Source organism: Dermacentor albipictus, chromosome 7, assembly GCF_038994185.2.
Source record: "Dermacentor albipictus isolate Rhodes 1998 colony chromosome 7, USDA_Dalb.pri_finalv2, whole genome shotgun sequence".
In the NCBI taxonomy this organism is placed as follows: Eukaryota; Metazoa; Arthropoda; class Arachnida; order Ixodida; family Ixodidae; genus Dermacentor; species Dermacentor albipictus.
The window spans coordinates 76,634,471-76,652,344 of record NC_091827.1 but is presented as its reverse complement, the minus strand read 5'-3'; the positions used below and the strand labels follow the sequence as shown (position 1 = coordinate 76,652,344).

Sequence of the window (17,874 nt, the reverse complement as noted above, 5' to 3'; positions counted from 1 at the left end):
AGGTTGTCTCCAAGGGTCGCGTTTTCTTGGAGGTCCACCACCACGACCGCACAGTTTTAAAGCGCTTTGCCTGAACTTTCCCTTGGTTGCTAAGTTGGCCGGTCGGTCGGTGTGTCGTCCAATGCTCCAATGCATATCTGTTCTGCAGATATGAAATAAATCACAACATAGCACATGTACATATAATGCCGGCTGAATGGTATTTTTAAAGCACGCGTGCATTTTAATATAACAACGCATGATGTACAACGGATTCATTCAACAGTTGATATTCAAGCCCAGAAGCTATATGGGTATAGTATTGGCTCGTGGGTGCGCTTGTTATGTGTGTTGTAAGGGCTTGGAAAGTAATAAAAAATGCAGCCGTGCATCTACGATTCTCTAATTACTGGGCAGTTTATCCTGATTTCGTGCTAGCTTTCCGCTTGGGTATCGTAAAAGCTGCATAAACTTCATTTTCCGGTGCTACACTTTTGGGGTTCCAAGACACAGTGACCACTCCATGGCATAGTAATCCAAGTAAGAAACAAGGTTAAGCAAGATGGGAGTCTTGAAGTTATTAACGATGTTCAAGCGAGGGATGTCGCTGCAGCCAACGTTTCGACGATGCAGCTCGTCTATATATCAATTACTGCCCTTATGAGTTCAAGACCCATAACTCCAGTGTAATTCGCTATTCCATTAAATAGTGCATCATTAGACATGGTAACGCTAAATTTGGTGGTCCTGCCATGGAATGAGCAAATGGATAAGGGATGACTACGAATGAGGCCTGTTCAACATTCTCTGCAGACTTCACAACAATAACACAGGCGTTCATCTGAACAGCCCTGGTGCTCGTCCTGCTGCTGCTTCTGTTCTGGCCGGTAGTTTAGTGTCGAGCGATAGGCACCTTGGGCCGTGGAGACCCTGGGACCTCCTCCTCGCTTTCTCCGGTGGTATCCGGAGTCGCGCCACAGGCGCTTCCAGGCAGGGAAGGACCACAGAGGACGAACTCCAGAGTTGACAAACTTTAGGCAGGTCATCTTCTTCGAGCACCTTCATACCGTGGCATGGCCCAAAGAGATCGTAGTCTACACGCTGCGGGCACTTGTACCGCATTCCTCGAATCTCCCGATCGCAGACATAGCATAGAACTCTGGCACGAACTCCCTGCTCTGGAGATCCAACAGCAGCTGTCCTTGGCAACTGCTGTTCGTTTTTCTGAGTTGGGACCAGCTGCACCTCGCTCTCTCTGGCCATCGATGCTTACACATATTTTCAACCGGTCATCTTTGGCGTTCTACAGAGCTTGTACCAGCTCTGTGTCACTGGACATGACGGTCTCCTCTCCATCAGAATTCTTCCATGAAACAATGGACTCGCAGTCAGCCAATGCTGCAAAGACAGTCCGGATTCTATCGTGGAGAGTTTTCTAGTGCTGCGGATCTTTGATTACAAATGGATGGATCTCTCCATCTTCCAGATAAGCCTTGACCGTCGAGGTTACAACGAGGTTGAAGAGACATTCCAAAACGGAGGCGGGTGGGTTCTCCAGCGTACTCATATACTCGGGCTTAAATTACTTGCACAAGTTTTAATATTCTCAACGATTCTAGCGACCGTCAAGAGTGGCCGAATATGACAAGCTTCAGGTTCCATGGAGCCAACGTTTCGACAAAGGGACCTTTGCTCATCGGCAAAGATAAGTTCTTGACGAAAGGTTGGCTCCAAGTTGACGCTTCTCTTTTTCGTCTACTGTTGACCGCTTCAACTCTCATCTTCCTGCGAACATTCGTTTTCTATGTATACCTTGACAGAGCAATAGAAAAATGTTGGGAATTACGCCACTGAGTTTTTGGCTGCATACCTCAAAGGTAATCTTGTGCAATTTCATGTCATTTGATTGATTGACATGTTACCAATACCTGAGCATTACATTGCCTATCGCTTAATCGCAGTTCAGGAACCCAAGGGCCTACCTCTTGGTTTCGGCGTCCTCATCGGTGCTGTCCATCTCGGACGAGAGCACGTCGTCAGTGATGGGCGAAGCGGGGGCTGCACCGTGTGTCGTACGGGACAACCGGGAGGCCACCGACGTCGCCGACGTCATCGAAGACGATATGCTGGAGCGACGCGACACTAGCGACGACGACCTGCGGCTCCCGCAGCGCGACGTGGCGGTCGATGCCGGGGGAGACGTTGACTTGCGTCGCGACGATCGCCGGCGGCGGTGGTGTGACGGCGGCGGCGACGAAGGGACGTACTCCTCGCCCGAGTCCGTCCCATCGTCATCCTCCCTGGTGGCGATGGTCCACTGGTATGAGCGACGGCGCATCGCGACGGCTTCCGAGAACGACGAATCGTCACAGCTGACAGAGGAGAACGCTTCTTCTTCGTCGTCGTCCTTCACGAGGGGCACGCGCAAATCCAAAAAAGCGTTGAGGCACACGCTTGTACTTAGGTGATGGCGATGATAGTGACTCCTCGAAAAATCCGAGGACTCCTAAGCACCTCTTAGTTGTGAGCGCGAAAGCATTAATTGTCCACTTGAACGCTGCTGAGCGGCCCTTCGAGTCGTGAACTCCTCGCGGGGAAAAGAGCGCGTTGAAACGCTTGGCTAACGCCTCCTATATAGCGCTCATCTGGGAACTTATTCATTCCTTACGTCTATCCTTTATTTTTGGTATTTTTAATAATAGGTGCATATTCTAATTCCTATCTCCGCAAGGCTGACTACCTCACTATACACTATTTTATTTCGTTTACTATCAGTTCCTTTCTCGTCTTCGATTATCCCTTTATTTTCCCTTCTTCTTCTTTTATTTATTTATTTATTTATTTTCAATACTGCCAGTCTCTTTATCGAGACCATAGCAGGTGGGCATATTGTTACAATGTAAGCGTTGATACAACATTATTCATAGAACATGTGAATACAAAGTACAATAAAATAGGTACGCTCCATGTAGCTACACAGTACAGTCTAGAAAAATACAAAATGCAAAAAAAGAAAGACATATTACCACCAGGTTCGTAGCCTATCCTCCACCGTGGGTTTGTGCCATTTAATAAGGCGTCAGTATCAGCGTCATCAACATCATCCGCAAATGGGAATCGACGTACCTGCACACGAGGAAAGCGCAGACGCTGTACAACTGTATCCAGTACATAAATGTTGAGTGGTTCGCCAATCGTGCCAGCTTAATAAGGCTGTTCATTATCCCCACTTTTGGTCGCACTTTCTCTGGAGACATTGTGTACCACCATTCATCAGTGTAGCGACATTCTGGTTTTTAACATCATCAGCAACTAAATAAAGGTATTAGCTACGCAGATCATGTTGGCTTTTTCCGAGGAGACGAACCTAGCACCCACGAATTCCCACCACAGACTGACGAATTTGGCATCGCTTCTGGTGAGCCCAGGTAAATAATCTAAAATCTTAGGTCCTGGGTTTGGTTTGCGGAGTTTTACGCAGTCATTATGCTGGTATTGAATGCGTTTGCGTGACAGCCAAACACCTTTACGTTCTTTTACGCGGATACAAGCCGGGCACACATGTACCCGCACTCTAAGGCTTTTCTGATACATTTGCTCCACACCGCGTTTCTATTTTTGGGAGGGCAACGGCTTGTAACGTGTTCCTGGTTTCAAATGTGTACTATATGCTGCAGATTCTTTAATGTGCCAAGACTTATATACAACGTTTCCATAGGACATTGGCCACGTTTATGGGGTGCTCTACCTTTGAACTTATTTAGTTCTGTATATGCTGGCGGACTTTGTTTAGTGCATCTTTTCCGTGCTAGAAAAACTTATTTTTTCGAGACAGTTCACATCTAATATTCTGATCATTCATGACTGGCGGGAGGAAAAGAGAGCGGTTCTGCCCGGTCCCTTCACCGTAGTATCTTAACTTACAGACACCCCAAAGCTCACATCATCAAATAAACGGGATCAATTAAGAGAATAATTCCTTTATTAGTAAAACCTTTCTAAGCTTTCTATGCCTACTATCATAACCATTAGGTAGGCAAAGTAACGCCAACTCGCGTATTTGCATGATGATGATTGCGTGACGTACGTACGCAAGACAAATTTTCGCTGGGACCCAGCATAAAACACTTCCATGTAAAAAAAATTCGGTGCACACACAGTGGTATTAATCCAGTGGCCCCAGTAGCACACATTTTGAGCCTGCATTATCTTCGGGATCTGTCCAGGAAGAATGTAAGATACACGACAAAAACTAGGTTGACTCGGACAAAAAGAACCTCCCGATAAAAATTTACAGTTCGCGTTCGGCGATGAACCCGCCCCTGTTCGGCGATAAACCCGCGAAACACCTGTTCTTTGCGTCGACAGCTTTGTATCGGCGGCCAGTCCGACCGCTGACCGCCAGCCACGAAAACGGGCGAAATAATCAATGAAGCTCTGCATACCTCACAATGAGGGCCCAAAACGTAGATATTTGGACTGGTTGGTTCATGGCTCGAGCGGGAACACCGTAATATAGCAGGACGTGACGGGATCGCATGATCACTTTCAGAGACATCACACAACACTACAGATAATGAAAAAATGCAAATACCCACCACCGCACGCCAAACTAAACAAGAAACAGGCGGTTTCCTGGAGGCAATTGCGGACACACGCGTGTTCGAACCCGGCGACCCTTCACCTCTATTACCCCGACATTTATTCATCCCACGAGTATAAAGCGTGCGGAGTCAGACAGAGCGACTCTGCAGCACATGCTGTAGCAATGCACCGGCATCGAGCACCAGGGGTCTCCGACGAATGGGGTACGCATGGCAGTCTCGAACCAAGGGGCGCGTTGGGAGGCGGCCCTGCTCAGCCATGACCTCGCCGATCAACTGTGGGCCAACTGTGGCTTCCTCCAAGAATCCGAGGAAGCCACCTGTGTCCAAGGAATCAAGGTCGTCACCTGGCCTGGGGGCTTATGTCCCCACACCGCCCAAATCACCGGACATTTCGAGTAGAGCTTTCACTCACTCAAGCAGCATAAATAGTGTTCCAGTTTGCAAGAGGAACAGAAAAGACAGCAAGGGATCACGCACGGGTGCCCTGGCAGAGCCAGGGCACCCGCCACTTTCGAAGAATTGTGCGAAGGCGTCCGGAACGACGCTTTCGCGGCTACCAAGAAAGTGGAAACCGATCTCGACGTCGAGCAGATGTACAGCAGACTTGCCCACCTGATCGAGGCCAAAAATGCCCTGCTCCGCCGATGGAAGGGTCAAAGGCTCAATCGCAGACTCCGAAAAAAGATCTCGGAAGTCAACAAGGCCATCGATGACCACTGCAAGGCGCTATGCCAGCAGCAGTGAGACGAGCTCTGCGAATCCATCGACGGACAGATGCGCAACGGCAAATCCTGGGCTATGCTGAAGCACCTTCTCGACGAAAGCGGCTCGAAGTCAAATCAGAGGCATACGTTGGCCCGGGCCCTTCACGAAGCCACCATGTCTCACACAGTCGATGAGCTCGTCCCAAAACTCGTACTGAAGTACTTGTCCGTCCGTCGCGACGGAGATCCGGCGACCCAACTCCCGGACTACCGAGGCCCTCCACGCCCCGAGCTCGACGAAGACTTCTTCATTGCCGAGGTCAGACAGGCCATCTTCGCGCTCAACCGCAAATCTGCGCCGGGTCCAGACGGAGTCACCAACAGAATGTTGAGAAACCTCGAGGACACGTCGATCGTCTTTCTGACCGACAAAATCAAAGAGTCTTGGAATAGCGGCGTTGTTGCTGCAGAATGGAAGATGCCCTGCACGGTACTCATTCCTAAGCCCGTCAAGGCCCCGAACATCGAGAACCTCAGGCCGATTTCTCTAACCTCCTGCGTCGGCAAGGTCATGGAGCGCGTCGTCCTCAGCAGGGTCAACGGGTACCTCGAAGACAACGAGGTTTACACGTACAACATGATCAGCTTCCGCGCCTGACTCTCGACGCAGGACACAATGAAGCTAATAAAGCATAAGATTGTGGATGGCCGCTCCAGAGACGTCAAGGCTTTGCTCGGTCTGGACCTCCAGAAAGCTTTCAACAACGTGCTCCACTGCTTCATCGTAAAGACCATTTCAGACCTGGGTCTCGGTTCCAGATTCCATAGCTACGTCAGCTCTTTCCTAACGGACAGGAAGGCCAAGCTTCGCATTGGGGACTTCCGCTCTAACGACGACGTGCACACCCCCCCCCCCCCCCGGAGGGCAGGGCACTCCTCAGGGCGCCGTCATCTCATCCACACTGTTTAACATCTGTATGATTGGTCTTTCCGAGAGGTTGGCACGCGTAGAGTGCGTCAAGCACACCATATACGCTGACATCACCTTATGGTGCTCGGGCGGCTGCGAGGGCACAGTCGAAGAATCCATGCAGGAGGTGATCGACGTGATCGAGCAGTACCTCCGCCCCACCGTACTTCGATGCTCCCCCGCCAAGTCGGAGCTTCTGCTTTACAGAAAAGAGAAGGGAGGCACACCCAAAGATTGGAAGCCAGTCTCCGAGAGCAGCATCAGTATTCGCACTTGTGACGGGGGGAGTGATACCTAGGGTGGACGTTATTCGGGTCCTGGGCATGTTTGTCGAATTCAACGGCGGGAACGGAACGGCTCTCCGCAAGATCATCGCAAAGACGGACAACGCTTTCCGCCTCGCTCGCAGAATAGCAAACCGCACCGAGGAATGAAGGAAAACAATCTCCTCAGGCTTATCAATGCCTTCGTACTATGTCACTTTACGTACACAATTTCTATGCACAACTGGCCCAGAGCGGAGCGAGACAAGCTCAACGCCCTCATCCGCAAAGTGGTAAAGAGGGCTCTCGGGCTACCCATCAGGACCCATACCGAGGATCTCTTCAAAGCTGGAGGTGTATAACACTGCCGAGGAGATGGCCAAAGCCCAAGAACACGCGCAACTCCCTCGCCTGAGCACCACAGCGGCAGGTAAACACATCCTCGAAGAGCTGGGTTACCACCCTGCGGCAGGCACGTACCGAGGATTTTTTTTTCGGGGGAGGGGGGGGGGGGCAACCCAAGGTAACTTTTCTATGCAAATGAGGAGGGAGAGTACCTTTACTAATACAAATGTGAACAACGCCCACCGTTCGCCATAAAAACGCGTAAACCCACAAAATAGAAATGAAATAAGGTGTATTTTACACGTAAGCCGGTGCGATACACCTCTTCTTTACTTGGCAAACAAAGAACCACGTCAAATGGGCTCACGCAGGAAAGAAGCGTGGAAAGAACATTGCCAAGAACAAGTAAAGAAGCAAAAGTGTAAAATAAAGATTACTTTCGTAGAATACAACTTTAAAAAACAGCTGTTGGCAACAAAGGCACACGGACCTCATGGAGTTAGGTTATTCCGCCAGCCAATCACAGAAGCAAACAAAATCGTCGTCATACGGCCTTTTCAAGATGGCATCGTACTTGATACCTCCGGGGCGTCTGCTGTTCTTGAAGAGTCTTTTCATCGGCAGATGCAATGAGGTGTGCAACAGACATGAACAAAATGTATGGAGTCTTCAAAACTCTGCGGTGAAGTTCATTTCACTGCTGCACCCGTTTTACTCATGAAACTTCACTGCCAACTGAAGTGAAATTTGACAATATAGTGCATAGTTGTAGCGAAGCAAGCACTTTATTTCAGTTCAATAACGAATTAGGCATTCGCCATTACACTATAATAGGTGGGGGAAAAGGTATAAAATTAATAATTTTATTTTCATAGTTACCGCCTTATTTGGGTAACAGAAAAAGTTTGAAGTACAAATTATTTGCAGCCTCGCGGAGCAACAGTGGCTGGCGGTTATGAGGACGTGGGCGGGGCTTCATTGGAGACTTAAGTTGTATCCGACTGTAGTAGCGTTTTTTTTTTAATTAGCTCTGGAAGAATTATACAGAAATATATATTTGCGAGACAATCACAGTTTTTTTGGATCCCTCGTTTGCTGCTCTAACAAGTGCCACAACCGACTCGTATTGTTATATGGGAAGTTACGAAGCGATGCGTGGTCGCCAATCGCGTACAACCGCGCATGGCGCAGGAAGCTGCGATTCTAGACGTACTGCGCCCCCCGCGGAAGGTTAGAAAAACACCTACATAAGCACAGCAGATAAGTGGCTACGTTAGGCGGCTCTAATGATAACTGTAGAAGCGTCATTCAGAACACACGGAATTGCTCTACGCTTCCGGCGGCGTTTTCTCTGTTTCCTATTTAAATAAAGATATGTTGATCCATAAATATTTTCATAAATAATGGCTAAATTTGTTGATTTTCGCTTTTCCTTCCTGTTTGCCTGTTGTCTCGGCCCTCTCCTATAGTCAATCGCTTAATTTCTCAACTCCTTGAGACTCTTCTTTCCAGTTGCCAATTTTGCACGAAAAGTGCTGTATAATGACGGTAAAACCACACGAGTTAACGAGTGACAGTCATATTGCCTGTGAGTTTAAGGGTTATTGCAGGGTTTGATGATGGACGCAGTCTCGCATTATTGTATTTTCCACCTTATCTAACCCATATCACGGGTATATGATTCCGAGAAGCTGTCAGCGTCGCGGCGAGCCGTCACTCGAGGAAATAATGAAACAAAAAGAAAAAAACGCCATTGACATTTTATCTGGCCGCAGCTCGTTCCACCTGCGTACAGACCAGCTGACCACGAACTGAATCCCTTTCCTGGCCCCTGGATCAGTCTAGACGAAGAAGGTTGAACTGACAAAGCAACAAAGATGCGCGTGACCTTTGAATAGACGGGGACAAGTGAATGCATCTCGAGTTAATCGCGCGGGCACCAAATTGATGAGGAAACTGGCCTTCACATCCCAGGAGACGCCAATAACTTCCGCCATGCAAAAGGAGTGAAAAAGGCAACAAAATGTTGACCACCGAATAGCTGTCAAGTCTCAACACTTATTTGGCGGCGCTTTAGGATTGTGTGTCAAAAGTGAAGGCGTGGGCGGGGGCCCGGGCCCCCCTTGGCTACGTACCTGCCCTGCGAGATTCCCGATGGTCAGAACCACCTATCCTTATGTGCATTCGAGACAAATTCGAAGTGGCCTCTGTGCCCCGAAACGTCCATCCCGTCCATAATGAGGGCAGACGCAAGGCCAGAGCAGCTGCCATCCTCAAGCAGATCAAGCAACGAGACATTAGAGCAAGCTTCGTCGACGCCGCGGAATAGAGCGATGGGAAGACCTTTGCCATCGTTGTGGTCGACTCCAGCGGCAAGATTTCCAATAGCGCCTTCATTCGCACTTCGGGCCCCGGAGTCGCCGAGCAAGCCGCCATCGCCCTCGCCCTGCTAGACGGTCGTGGGTCCGAGATATATAGCGATTCTAAAACGGAAGTTCGGGCTTTTCAGTAGGGTTGCATCGCCAAGCAAGCTGCTCGTCTTCTTAGCAGATAGAGGCGATATGCTCTCATGCATCATTCAATCCACTGGTTTCCCGCTCACGTAGGGTCGGTCGAGGGTGCTCCCCCGAACCTCAATGAGTCTGCTCACGAGGCTGCGCGTGACCTCACCAACCGGGCTTCCTCTGCAAGAAGCACCGACTGCCCTCCTCCTTACGGCCACAGGGAGGCTCCCGCTACTCACAACTAGCTTATTAAATACTTCTACATGTCTAGAAGGGTCTTTCCACCCCCTCACCCCAAGTTGAATAGGGCGCAAGCCGTTTCGCTTAGGCTTCTGCAGACTAGCACGTATCTTTGTCTGTCCGTTCTCTACGAGGCTTACCCGGACGTGTATCGCGACGCCTGCCCCTCCTGCAGGCAGACCTCCACTCTAGCGCACATGCTCTGGGAGTGCGGGTCGACATACCCCAAGTTCATCAAGGAGGAGTGGGACTCGCTTCTGCGTATCCCCGCTCCACAAAAGCAAATCCTGTCTGTCCTGTGTGCCCGCGACCCGGCCGGTGGGCTAGACCTGCTGGTCCCGACGTGGGACTAGCCGGGTGCGCGACGACTTCGCGTCCTCGCCGGACCTGCAATAAAGTTTCTTCACTCACTCAAACAGTAAGGGATCACGCATGCACGTGCCCTTTCCACTGCAGTACAAGGGTGTCAGCTTTACGCAAGTCCCCCCTTTGCTTTCCCATAATTACTATTTCTTCCTTATGTTACTTTTGTAGATATGACTTAATATTGTGAGGCTGGATGGCGAACGACTGAAAGCACACGGGCACTGTCCCTTGGTAATTACATCTTTAATAACCATAGTAATGGAAAACACTGCATTGCAACAGGGCGACGCTCGCACACGCACACAAAAACAGTCATCCCATAGGCAACGCGTCCAGTTCTCGGCAGTCTCTGCTGGTGTCCCTCCAGGCGCCCTCTAATATGTTGAGGACGAAATGCTAAACGGAGCAGCTGTGGATGCTGTCATCTGTCCAGAGACACAGGAGATAGGAAATGCGGGACGGCTGGCACCTCACAATATATTACATGTTCCTTTATATGCATTATGATTTTTTATTTGTGCGTGTGTGTGTGTTTTCATTTTTCTTTCTGTTCCCCTAAAACTACCCGATTGGGGGCCTATCCCCGTTTGCGCCATTTTGAAGGAAAACACCATCATCATTGTTGCGAATACGAGACATGAAGAGAATAAGAAAGAAGCCGCTGTGAGTAGCAAACTCTCTGTTCTTTATTACCTCTCCTGATAACTTCACCTTACCCCGACTTTCCTTTTTGTATTTGTTTTCTTATTTATTTATTTTTCCGTCCATGCGTCCTGGTTCACCACAACAATCAAGCACGGATTCGCGCATACTTAAATTATTGTGTCCCGAGGACACCAGACGATATGGCCGAACGCGGGAGAAAGCACGGCGCGGCTCTACTCAAATACGAGGCAAATAGTCAGTAATCTCGGCGAGGATTGACTCCCAAATCACCGTTTATTGCATAAAAATGTGCAAGTTCTACACGCAAGTCGGACCTGCACCCTCCCCCCTCCCTCGCCCTACCCTACCTCGGTCTTCTTCTGGGAACGGGGCGTATGTCGAGTGCGGGGTCATTAGTTCCACGTCCCATGAGGGCCTTCAGTGGCTGCTTGTGCCTTTAGGCGAGCAAGGCATCGCGCTCTCTACCAAGACGCTGGTTTAAAGAATGCCGGCTTCTGCATTATGATGGACTAGCACTAATGTTTTTGACAAAATTTCATTGGAGGGTTTTATGGCAGGAATGTTTTGAGGATCTCAACAGGAGGGAGGGGAGCGTAGGTCAGATTCAGGGACACTGCCACAATTCGAAAACTTACCGTAGCGCAAGTCACGCGTCGTTTCACACGTCGTGTTGCAAGCAAGTTTGGCCTCCCTGCGCACGTCTGTGGCTGTATTCCAATACTCGCCGTACACGGCAAAGTAGATGGCTAAGTGGACAGCGGCCATCTTAAGTATAGTTCCAATTCTCACGAATCTTCGCGAAGACAGCATCGAAGTCAAAAACTGTGCAGGCTACCTTCCTGTCCAAACAAGATGGCGGCTGAGCTGCACGCTTGTAAACTCGACGGGAAAGTCGTCTGCACACAAGAAAAAGTAGACACGCTTTCTTCTGCCCTTAATGTAAGTCATGCCGTGCTTTTCATAGGTTCGCAGGCGCAAAGACTTGTACATACAGAAATAATGTGTGGCTTTTCTCAGCTTTTTCTTGTAGCCGCGAGGTGGGATCACGTCGCAGAAGCGTCTTCCAGACGTCTTCCAGACGGCTCGAAGCACGTTCCGTTACGTAGCCTCGAAGCTATCTCCCACCGGCTGTCTGCTTGGCTGTCTACGTTGACTGTCTCCAATGCTGGCCAGAACTGGCACACAACCTATATGTAAATAGGCGTGACGTCGGGACATATGGTGATGCTGACAGCGGTATACACGCTCAGAAAAATGAACAGCCTCGAGGGTGGATTCGACGTCGGAACATCGTTTTTGCACTCTCACTTTCCCTGCAATTTTCAAAACAGGGTACTCGCAGACACTAGCGCGTAGTTTCGTTAATTTCAGAGCGCTAAAACGCGTTTTGTGCGAAACATGCACTACATCTTGCAGAATTTAAAGGTGTTCGGGCACTTTAACATTTCAAGCAAGTAAAAAGCCATAGATGTCTGTTTCCGGTCTGTGCTATGTCATTATTCGATTACGCCGTATGGTCTCAGTAGGCTATATCTGTCAGCCAGCTTCCTCATGCAGATGGCGTCCCCGGCATGGAAAAACGTAGTTTTTTTAATTTATTTCCTACCCTGCCTTTTGATTTTTAGAACTGCCTTCCTTTAAGTTGTTTCAGCTCCGTGTTGTTTTGTAGATCAGCTGCCAATCATTAGCCAGTCGTAGCGCGTCAGCTAATTGTAGTCCTTCGGGTACCTGTACTTTTTGGTGTAGCATCAGGCGCAATATTATGCGTGGTAAGTCTTGCGCTATTTCTTGCAGTTATCGGTTGGGATAAGCGTTCAAAGGTGCATGCGGAGCAATCTACTACTGATAAGAGCACAGAATTTACTGTGCAGGTGGTTCGCCCCGAACGCAAAGTGGAGACACCCAACTACTTTGTCCTCTTCCATCCTTCCTGCCTTTCACTTCTTAGTGCTAGCTTCGCATAAATTGTTTCACCTTGGTGCTGATTTATAGATACTGAAAGACTTCAGAACTGCGTCATGCTATCAGAGCAGCCAAAGGTACTACTGCGCTATTAAGGTAAGGCACTACTCCCTGTGGTTGTGTCGGTGAAGTGGTGGTTAGGTTGCACTTCTGACGAGAGTCGGTAGGTCCGCAGTTCGAATTAGGCTGCGTGGCTACTTTTTATCCTTCGCTTTATTTTTTTATGAATGTTTCGGGAAAACACTTCGAGATTACTCTGGAGGTCGTCTGAAAGGCTAGGGTAGTAACAGGATTAAATATACGGCTGCACAAATAACACGTCTAGAGTGTACATTTCGGCAAAGCACACATTGGAGAAAAGGTTGCGATTCCAAAAAATCACCCTTTCAAATGGGTACATTAGTTCGCCTAAACACTCTTTTCTATGGGTGTAAGGGGTTGAGTCACAGACACGAGAAAACACCCTTAAAAGCGCAATTTTTCTCAATATGTACCACGGCTGCCAAATGGCCAACACTCGTCAAAGAAAGCTAGGAGTTCAGCTGCCAGGAAATACAAACGGATACAGAAGCCGCATTTGCGAGTGTGAGGGAGCAGTGGGGATTAATTGCGTACTATACGGTAGAGCTGGGTGTTTCCGATTTTTACTTTCTTGAAATTCGGCGTACTTTAGTTAACGTCGGGCCCCCAGAACGAGTAATAGCGTGGCAGAAGACCACGCGAGCAGGAACGATCGCGGCCGAAACGTCGCAACTTCCTCCTCCTGTGTGACCACCTTCCACGTCGTTATGCGTACAGAGCCTTGGAAAACTGGATCCTAGAAAAGTTATTAAACTGTAATATTCGTGGTGCTCTGGGGGTTTCCTGTGTTTTTGTTTTTTTTTCTGGCATCTGGATGTATAGGGCCTTCATTTGCCACGAGGAGATGAAAAATCGAAAATATCGTGGCATTCCTCCATGTTCAGTTTAATCTTGTGGCCGCAGGAGAGATGTCGCTGAACGAGTACCCTTTCCCGGTCAAGGAGAGAGACCCTAGAAAGGGCAGGTACGATCTGCCCAAGTACGTGCGGAATTCTTATGGAGACTACGTCATGGAGATGCTGCGCACCGAGGAGCTGCCGGAGGTGAGCACATATATAGGAGCAGCAAGGGTCACTTAGGCCGGAACTGAAACGCTCACTGAACGGTGAGCCATTGTCGCGCAAAAAAAAAAATTAACGCAGAAACTCATCTGACAGTTGTCCAAGTGTGCGCAAGCATTGTGCCTCTTGATCATCTCCGCGCATCCCGATGCCATTGTCAAAGTTACGAAGCGAGACACGACCAGTATAAACGACATCACTGCAGCAACACGAGCTGCTGCGGACGGTGGCGCAAGCTAGGTGCATTGACGACGCAAGCAAACTACTGCAAGTGGCGTAGCAAGGTGCGCTGACGACGTTCCGAGCATAATAAGCTGGGATCGCTCTTCAGCGCCTTCCATCCGCGTCGGAGTATTATGCGCCGCGCAGACCATATCTTAAACGCAATCTGCGATGCAGACAGGGTGTGCCGACTGCTAATAGCTCTGTGCGCTGTGCTCTCGCCGTGTCGCGTTGAAGGGAGATTCGCGGGCCCATATATCGGCAGCGATCTGGGAAAGGGGCACGGTGCGGCGACTTCTGAGAGATTAACGAGCGCTGTGTTCTTCCCGCTTCGTTCGCGTGGAAGCGACAGGCAGCACGAAGGTAAAGCCACTCGCAGCTTCGGGATCTATCTATACTGTATGCCTGATTCCAAATATACTATGCACTTTTCGCCTCATTTTGCTGAGTGCTTGAAGCCTGCTTAACCTTCGCGACGGGTCGGCCCGGTATTGCACTATCTCCGAGATCGGCGCAGATTTCTGTCTGACACGTGACGGATGGTTTTCTCGCTGCGCAATTTAAACGAACACAAGACCGGACACCATGGGCGCTGCACTCGCAAATGATTTATTGCAGTCTCCTAGAAGAACAGATGAAACGTAGGCGACTACGTGCTGTCCGGTCTCGTGTTCCTTGTTTGTGTTCGTTTTTACTTGCGCAACAATGGCTTCAACAAGTATCAATCAACCAGCCCAGGAAGACGTTATCCGAAGCTCGTGATGCAATGCGCCGCGCGACCGCACAGATTTAGAAACCGGCATGCCCACAGCGGTGTTTCTATCTCTGTCCTCATCCGGTCGCGCTGCACATTGCATCATGAATCGAAACCGACTAGTCCGCCAGCATGCTTTAGACAAGTCCGAATGTTAAGATGGCTAAAGACTTCACGCGCGCCGTGCGCAGCTCATAAGACTATCCGTGACCGTCCTGGAGACCGCGGCTGCCGCATTTCGATGGAAACGAAATACAAAAAAGCCCGTATACGCGCGCGTCCGTTGGGTGCACGTTGAAAATCCCCAGGTGGCCGAACTCAATCCGGGATCTCCCACTACGGCGTACCTCGTAATCGTATTCAGGATTATTTTCGCGCGTAAAACGCAATAATTTATTCACGTAATTTAACTGTTCTAGAGCATCCCGGTCTCGGCGCATGACCGCTATACTGTATCGTGAAGGCGTGTGCCCCCGTGCTGTCGACACTGCGATGCGCATGAAACGCGAACTGAGGTGAAACTATTTACTTAGTCACGAACTGTGTATAAGTGTACATAGCCTCATTATTATTTACTATAGGTCCTCTCTTCTCGTTCTGCTTTTATTCTGCTATATCCGCCCTCCCTCTCTGGCCCCCGTTCAGTTCCCGGCCATAATGCTCTAGGGCGTTGCAGTGCGGTCAGTTGCAATTTCCTCGTTTTCTCCTTTCCACTATTAGCATACTAAAAGAATCAAGTATTAATTTCATAAATATTATTGTCACGTAGTAGTGACGGTGAAGAAGGCAGCAAAACTGTGATTGACGAAACTAGCGTCTTATCGGGCGAACCTGTACCCTCAAAAACAAGGCTACACTCGAACAACAACGGTAGCGGCGAACGCAATCAGCGATCGTCGAAAATCTGATCTGCCGGTCAAGCGTGTCGGCTTGTGTACTACATCAGTCATCGAATGTTCCAGAGTAATCGCTGGTGGCCGCGTGTCTTCCAGAAAGTTCTACAGAATTCGCGTCGTATGTGCAATCAGATTACACAAGCTTCGGTGACAACAGACAGCAGATAGAACCATCGATAACATATGAGAATCTTCCTATACATGCGGGCACGTCCCGCGCTGCGCGATAACATTTGTTAGACGGTGAAAAGCGGTCACCCGAAATAGATAAACAAGTACACATGCCGCGTAATATACGACGTATTAGCGCGAGATGTTCTACCATCCAAATTAATTTGCCGTGTTTATCTAGTAGTGTACAATTTTAACGCGATAGCGTTAAGGAGCTCGTGTCGCAGAAAAGCCGGTGTCGTCGGCGTCGGTGTCGGTGTCCGCGGCGTTGACCGTGAGCGATAAATCACGGCAGGCACTCCATAAATAAAAAGCAACTTCCAAGATGGGCTGGGTGGGAATCGAACCAGGGTCTCCGGAGTGTGAGACGGAGACGCTACCACTCAGCCACGAGTTCGATGCTTCCAAGATGTACAAACGCGCCTCTAGTGAATGCGGTGTTGCCTTCGAAACGAGCCGTCGAAAGTTATACTGCGGTGTATATCGGTAATTATGAACATGTAACTTACAGAAGTCGCAATTACACGAGTAGCGAAGTGCGTTTCGCTGCATTTCTTCTGCGCTTTCCGCACACGCAGAGCCATCTTGCGACAAACACAGAAGACCCCCTCCTCTCCATGTACGGCGCTGCCCCGATAGATAGCGCCACGTGCGCATTGGAGCTGTCGCGGCTCGGACTCTCTCCCCTGACAACGCTTCGCCTTGCTCCCTAAGCGTCCTTCCTTTCTTTAGATCACTATCTGTCTATCTCTCTGCCCGTGCCGATCACGACGTTTGGCTGGCGTGCATCATTTCCCCCTCCGAGAGATACGGAGTTCTTTGGTTCGTTCCGCTTGCTCAGGCGCACGTTTCGTTGCTGCGCCGAACGCCGCGTTCCTCGACCATATGGCTCGACGCTCACCGCGTCCGATGCGGGGCGCCTCGTAAGTGATGGCTGCCCTGTAGCCCATTGTCTTACACCCCTTGGTGGGTCGACGGGAACGCTCTCGCGTTCCACTCTTGAAGGCGAAGCTTAAGCGTCCTCCAATTTTTTATTTGTGTTAGGGGCTTTGAGCTGTGGATGGGTCCCTCAGTCCAGGACTCCACTGGTCTCTGTGGTTCGCTGGGCTTAATCGAGAATAGCTCTGTGGCTCCCTAGATCTTCGCCACTGCAAGCCAAACCTCCCACTGCCTGTTACTTGCCATTTGCACCGCAAGGGGCGAAGTGGAATTTGGAGGCCGTAGTTTACACGTCCACATTACGTGGTGTTACGACGTTGAGGTGGTCCCGTAGCGCTCGTCACCCGTTTCGTGACAGAGCGTTGCCAGCTCGTGTTGCGACTCTAATACCCGTGTCACACGGGCGTTTGGAAGGCCTTCCAACCGATAGTCAGTTGACTCAAAGGTCAAATTCGAGCTGCCACACGAGCCGTTTCGAAGGCCGTCGAGTCAATAGTCTATCGAGTCAACGGACCACGTTACAACTCTATCGAAATCTCGATCGCCTTTGAGCAACGGAAGCGGAAACAGCGCGTACATGCCCTCTCGTTCACAGTGTGCTCGTACTCATGGTTAGAAAAAAAACATCAAACCAAAATGCTCTAAAAATACTATATATGATGTTATTAATTATTCAATAAAGTATTTTTGCCACTTGACATGTGCGAACACACACCAAAACGGCGGCCGCATGAGCGGCGCAAGTGTTGCCGCAGTTTCGCTACTCAACAACTTGAAAGCTAAACATATATATATGGCAATGTATAAACAAATGTTTGTGTATAAACAAACAAAAGAAATTATAGGGCTTTTAAGAGGTTTTAATGTTGTTTAACTTTTCGTGACATGAAAACGAAAATAAAGATCCGCAGCGCCACACAATTTTGCGAGAAACGCCTGAACCGCTCAACGGCCTTTCAAAAGTGCCGTGTAGCAGCGCGACAACTCCTTTGAGTCGATGGAGTTGTGGCGTTTCGAAGGCCGTCGACTGGAAGGCCTTCCAAATGTGCCCGTGTGACACAGGTATAAGGTGGTCCTACAGCGCTCGTCACCCGTTTCGTGACAGAGCGTTGGTAGCGAAGACTCCGAGTCAGGCATCAGTGAG

General features: G+C 49.5%; 2 protein-coding genes across 5 annotated transcripts in view; one reads left to right on the top strand and one right to left on the bottom strand.

The window, feature by feature from the left end:
• LOC135899031 (ipis-1-like) overlaps positions 1-17,874 on the bottom strand; it is a 36,562-nt gene that overhangs the window by 14,207 nt on the left and 4,481 nt on the right. The window contains exons 1-3 of one of the 3 annotated variants that reach the window (XM_070521316.1): positions 9,837-9,970; positions 3,006-3,105; positions 1,962-2,386 (exon numbers count right to left, since the gene is read on the bottom strand). In XM_070521316.1, coding sequence (XP_070377417.1) covers positions 1,962-2,317 — 356 coding nt within the window. In that variant the 5' untranslated portion in view covers positions 2,318-2,386; positions 3,006-3,105; positions 9,837-9,970. Of the gene's footprint in view, positions 1-1,961; positions 2,387-3,005; positions 3,106-9,836; positions 9,971-17,874 lie in introns of those variants that run through there. The other 2 variants (XM_065428279.2, XM_065428280.2) reach the window with 2 other exon arrangements.
• Positions 10,581-17,874, top strand: part of LOC135899032 (uncharacterized) — a 14,539-nt gene continuing 7,245 nt past the window's right edge. Inside the window, exons 1-2 of one of the 2 annotated variants that reach the window (XM_065428281.1) lie at positions 10,581-10,641; positions 13,591-13,730. In XM_065428281.1, coding sequence (XP_065284353.1) covers positions 13,596-13,730 — 135 coding nt within the window. In that variant the 5' untranslated portion in view covers positions 10,581-10,641; positions 13,591-13,595. Of the gene's footprint in view, positions 10,642-12,580; positions 12,703-13,590; positions 13,731-17,874 lie in introns of those variants that run through there. The other variant, XM_065428282.1, reaches the window with a different exon arrangement.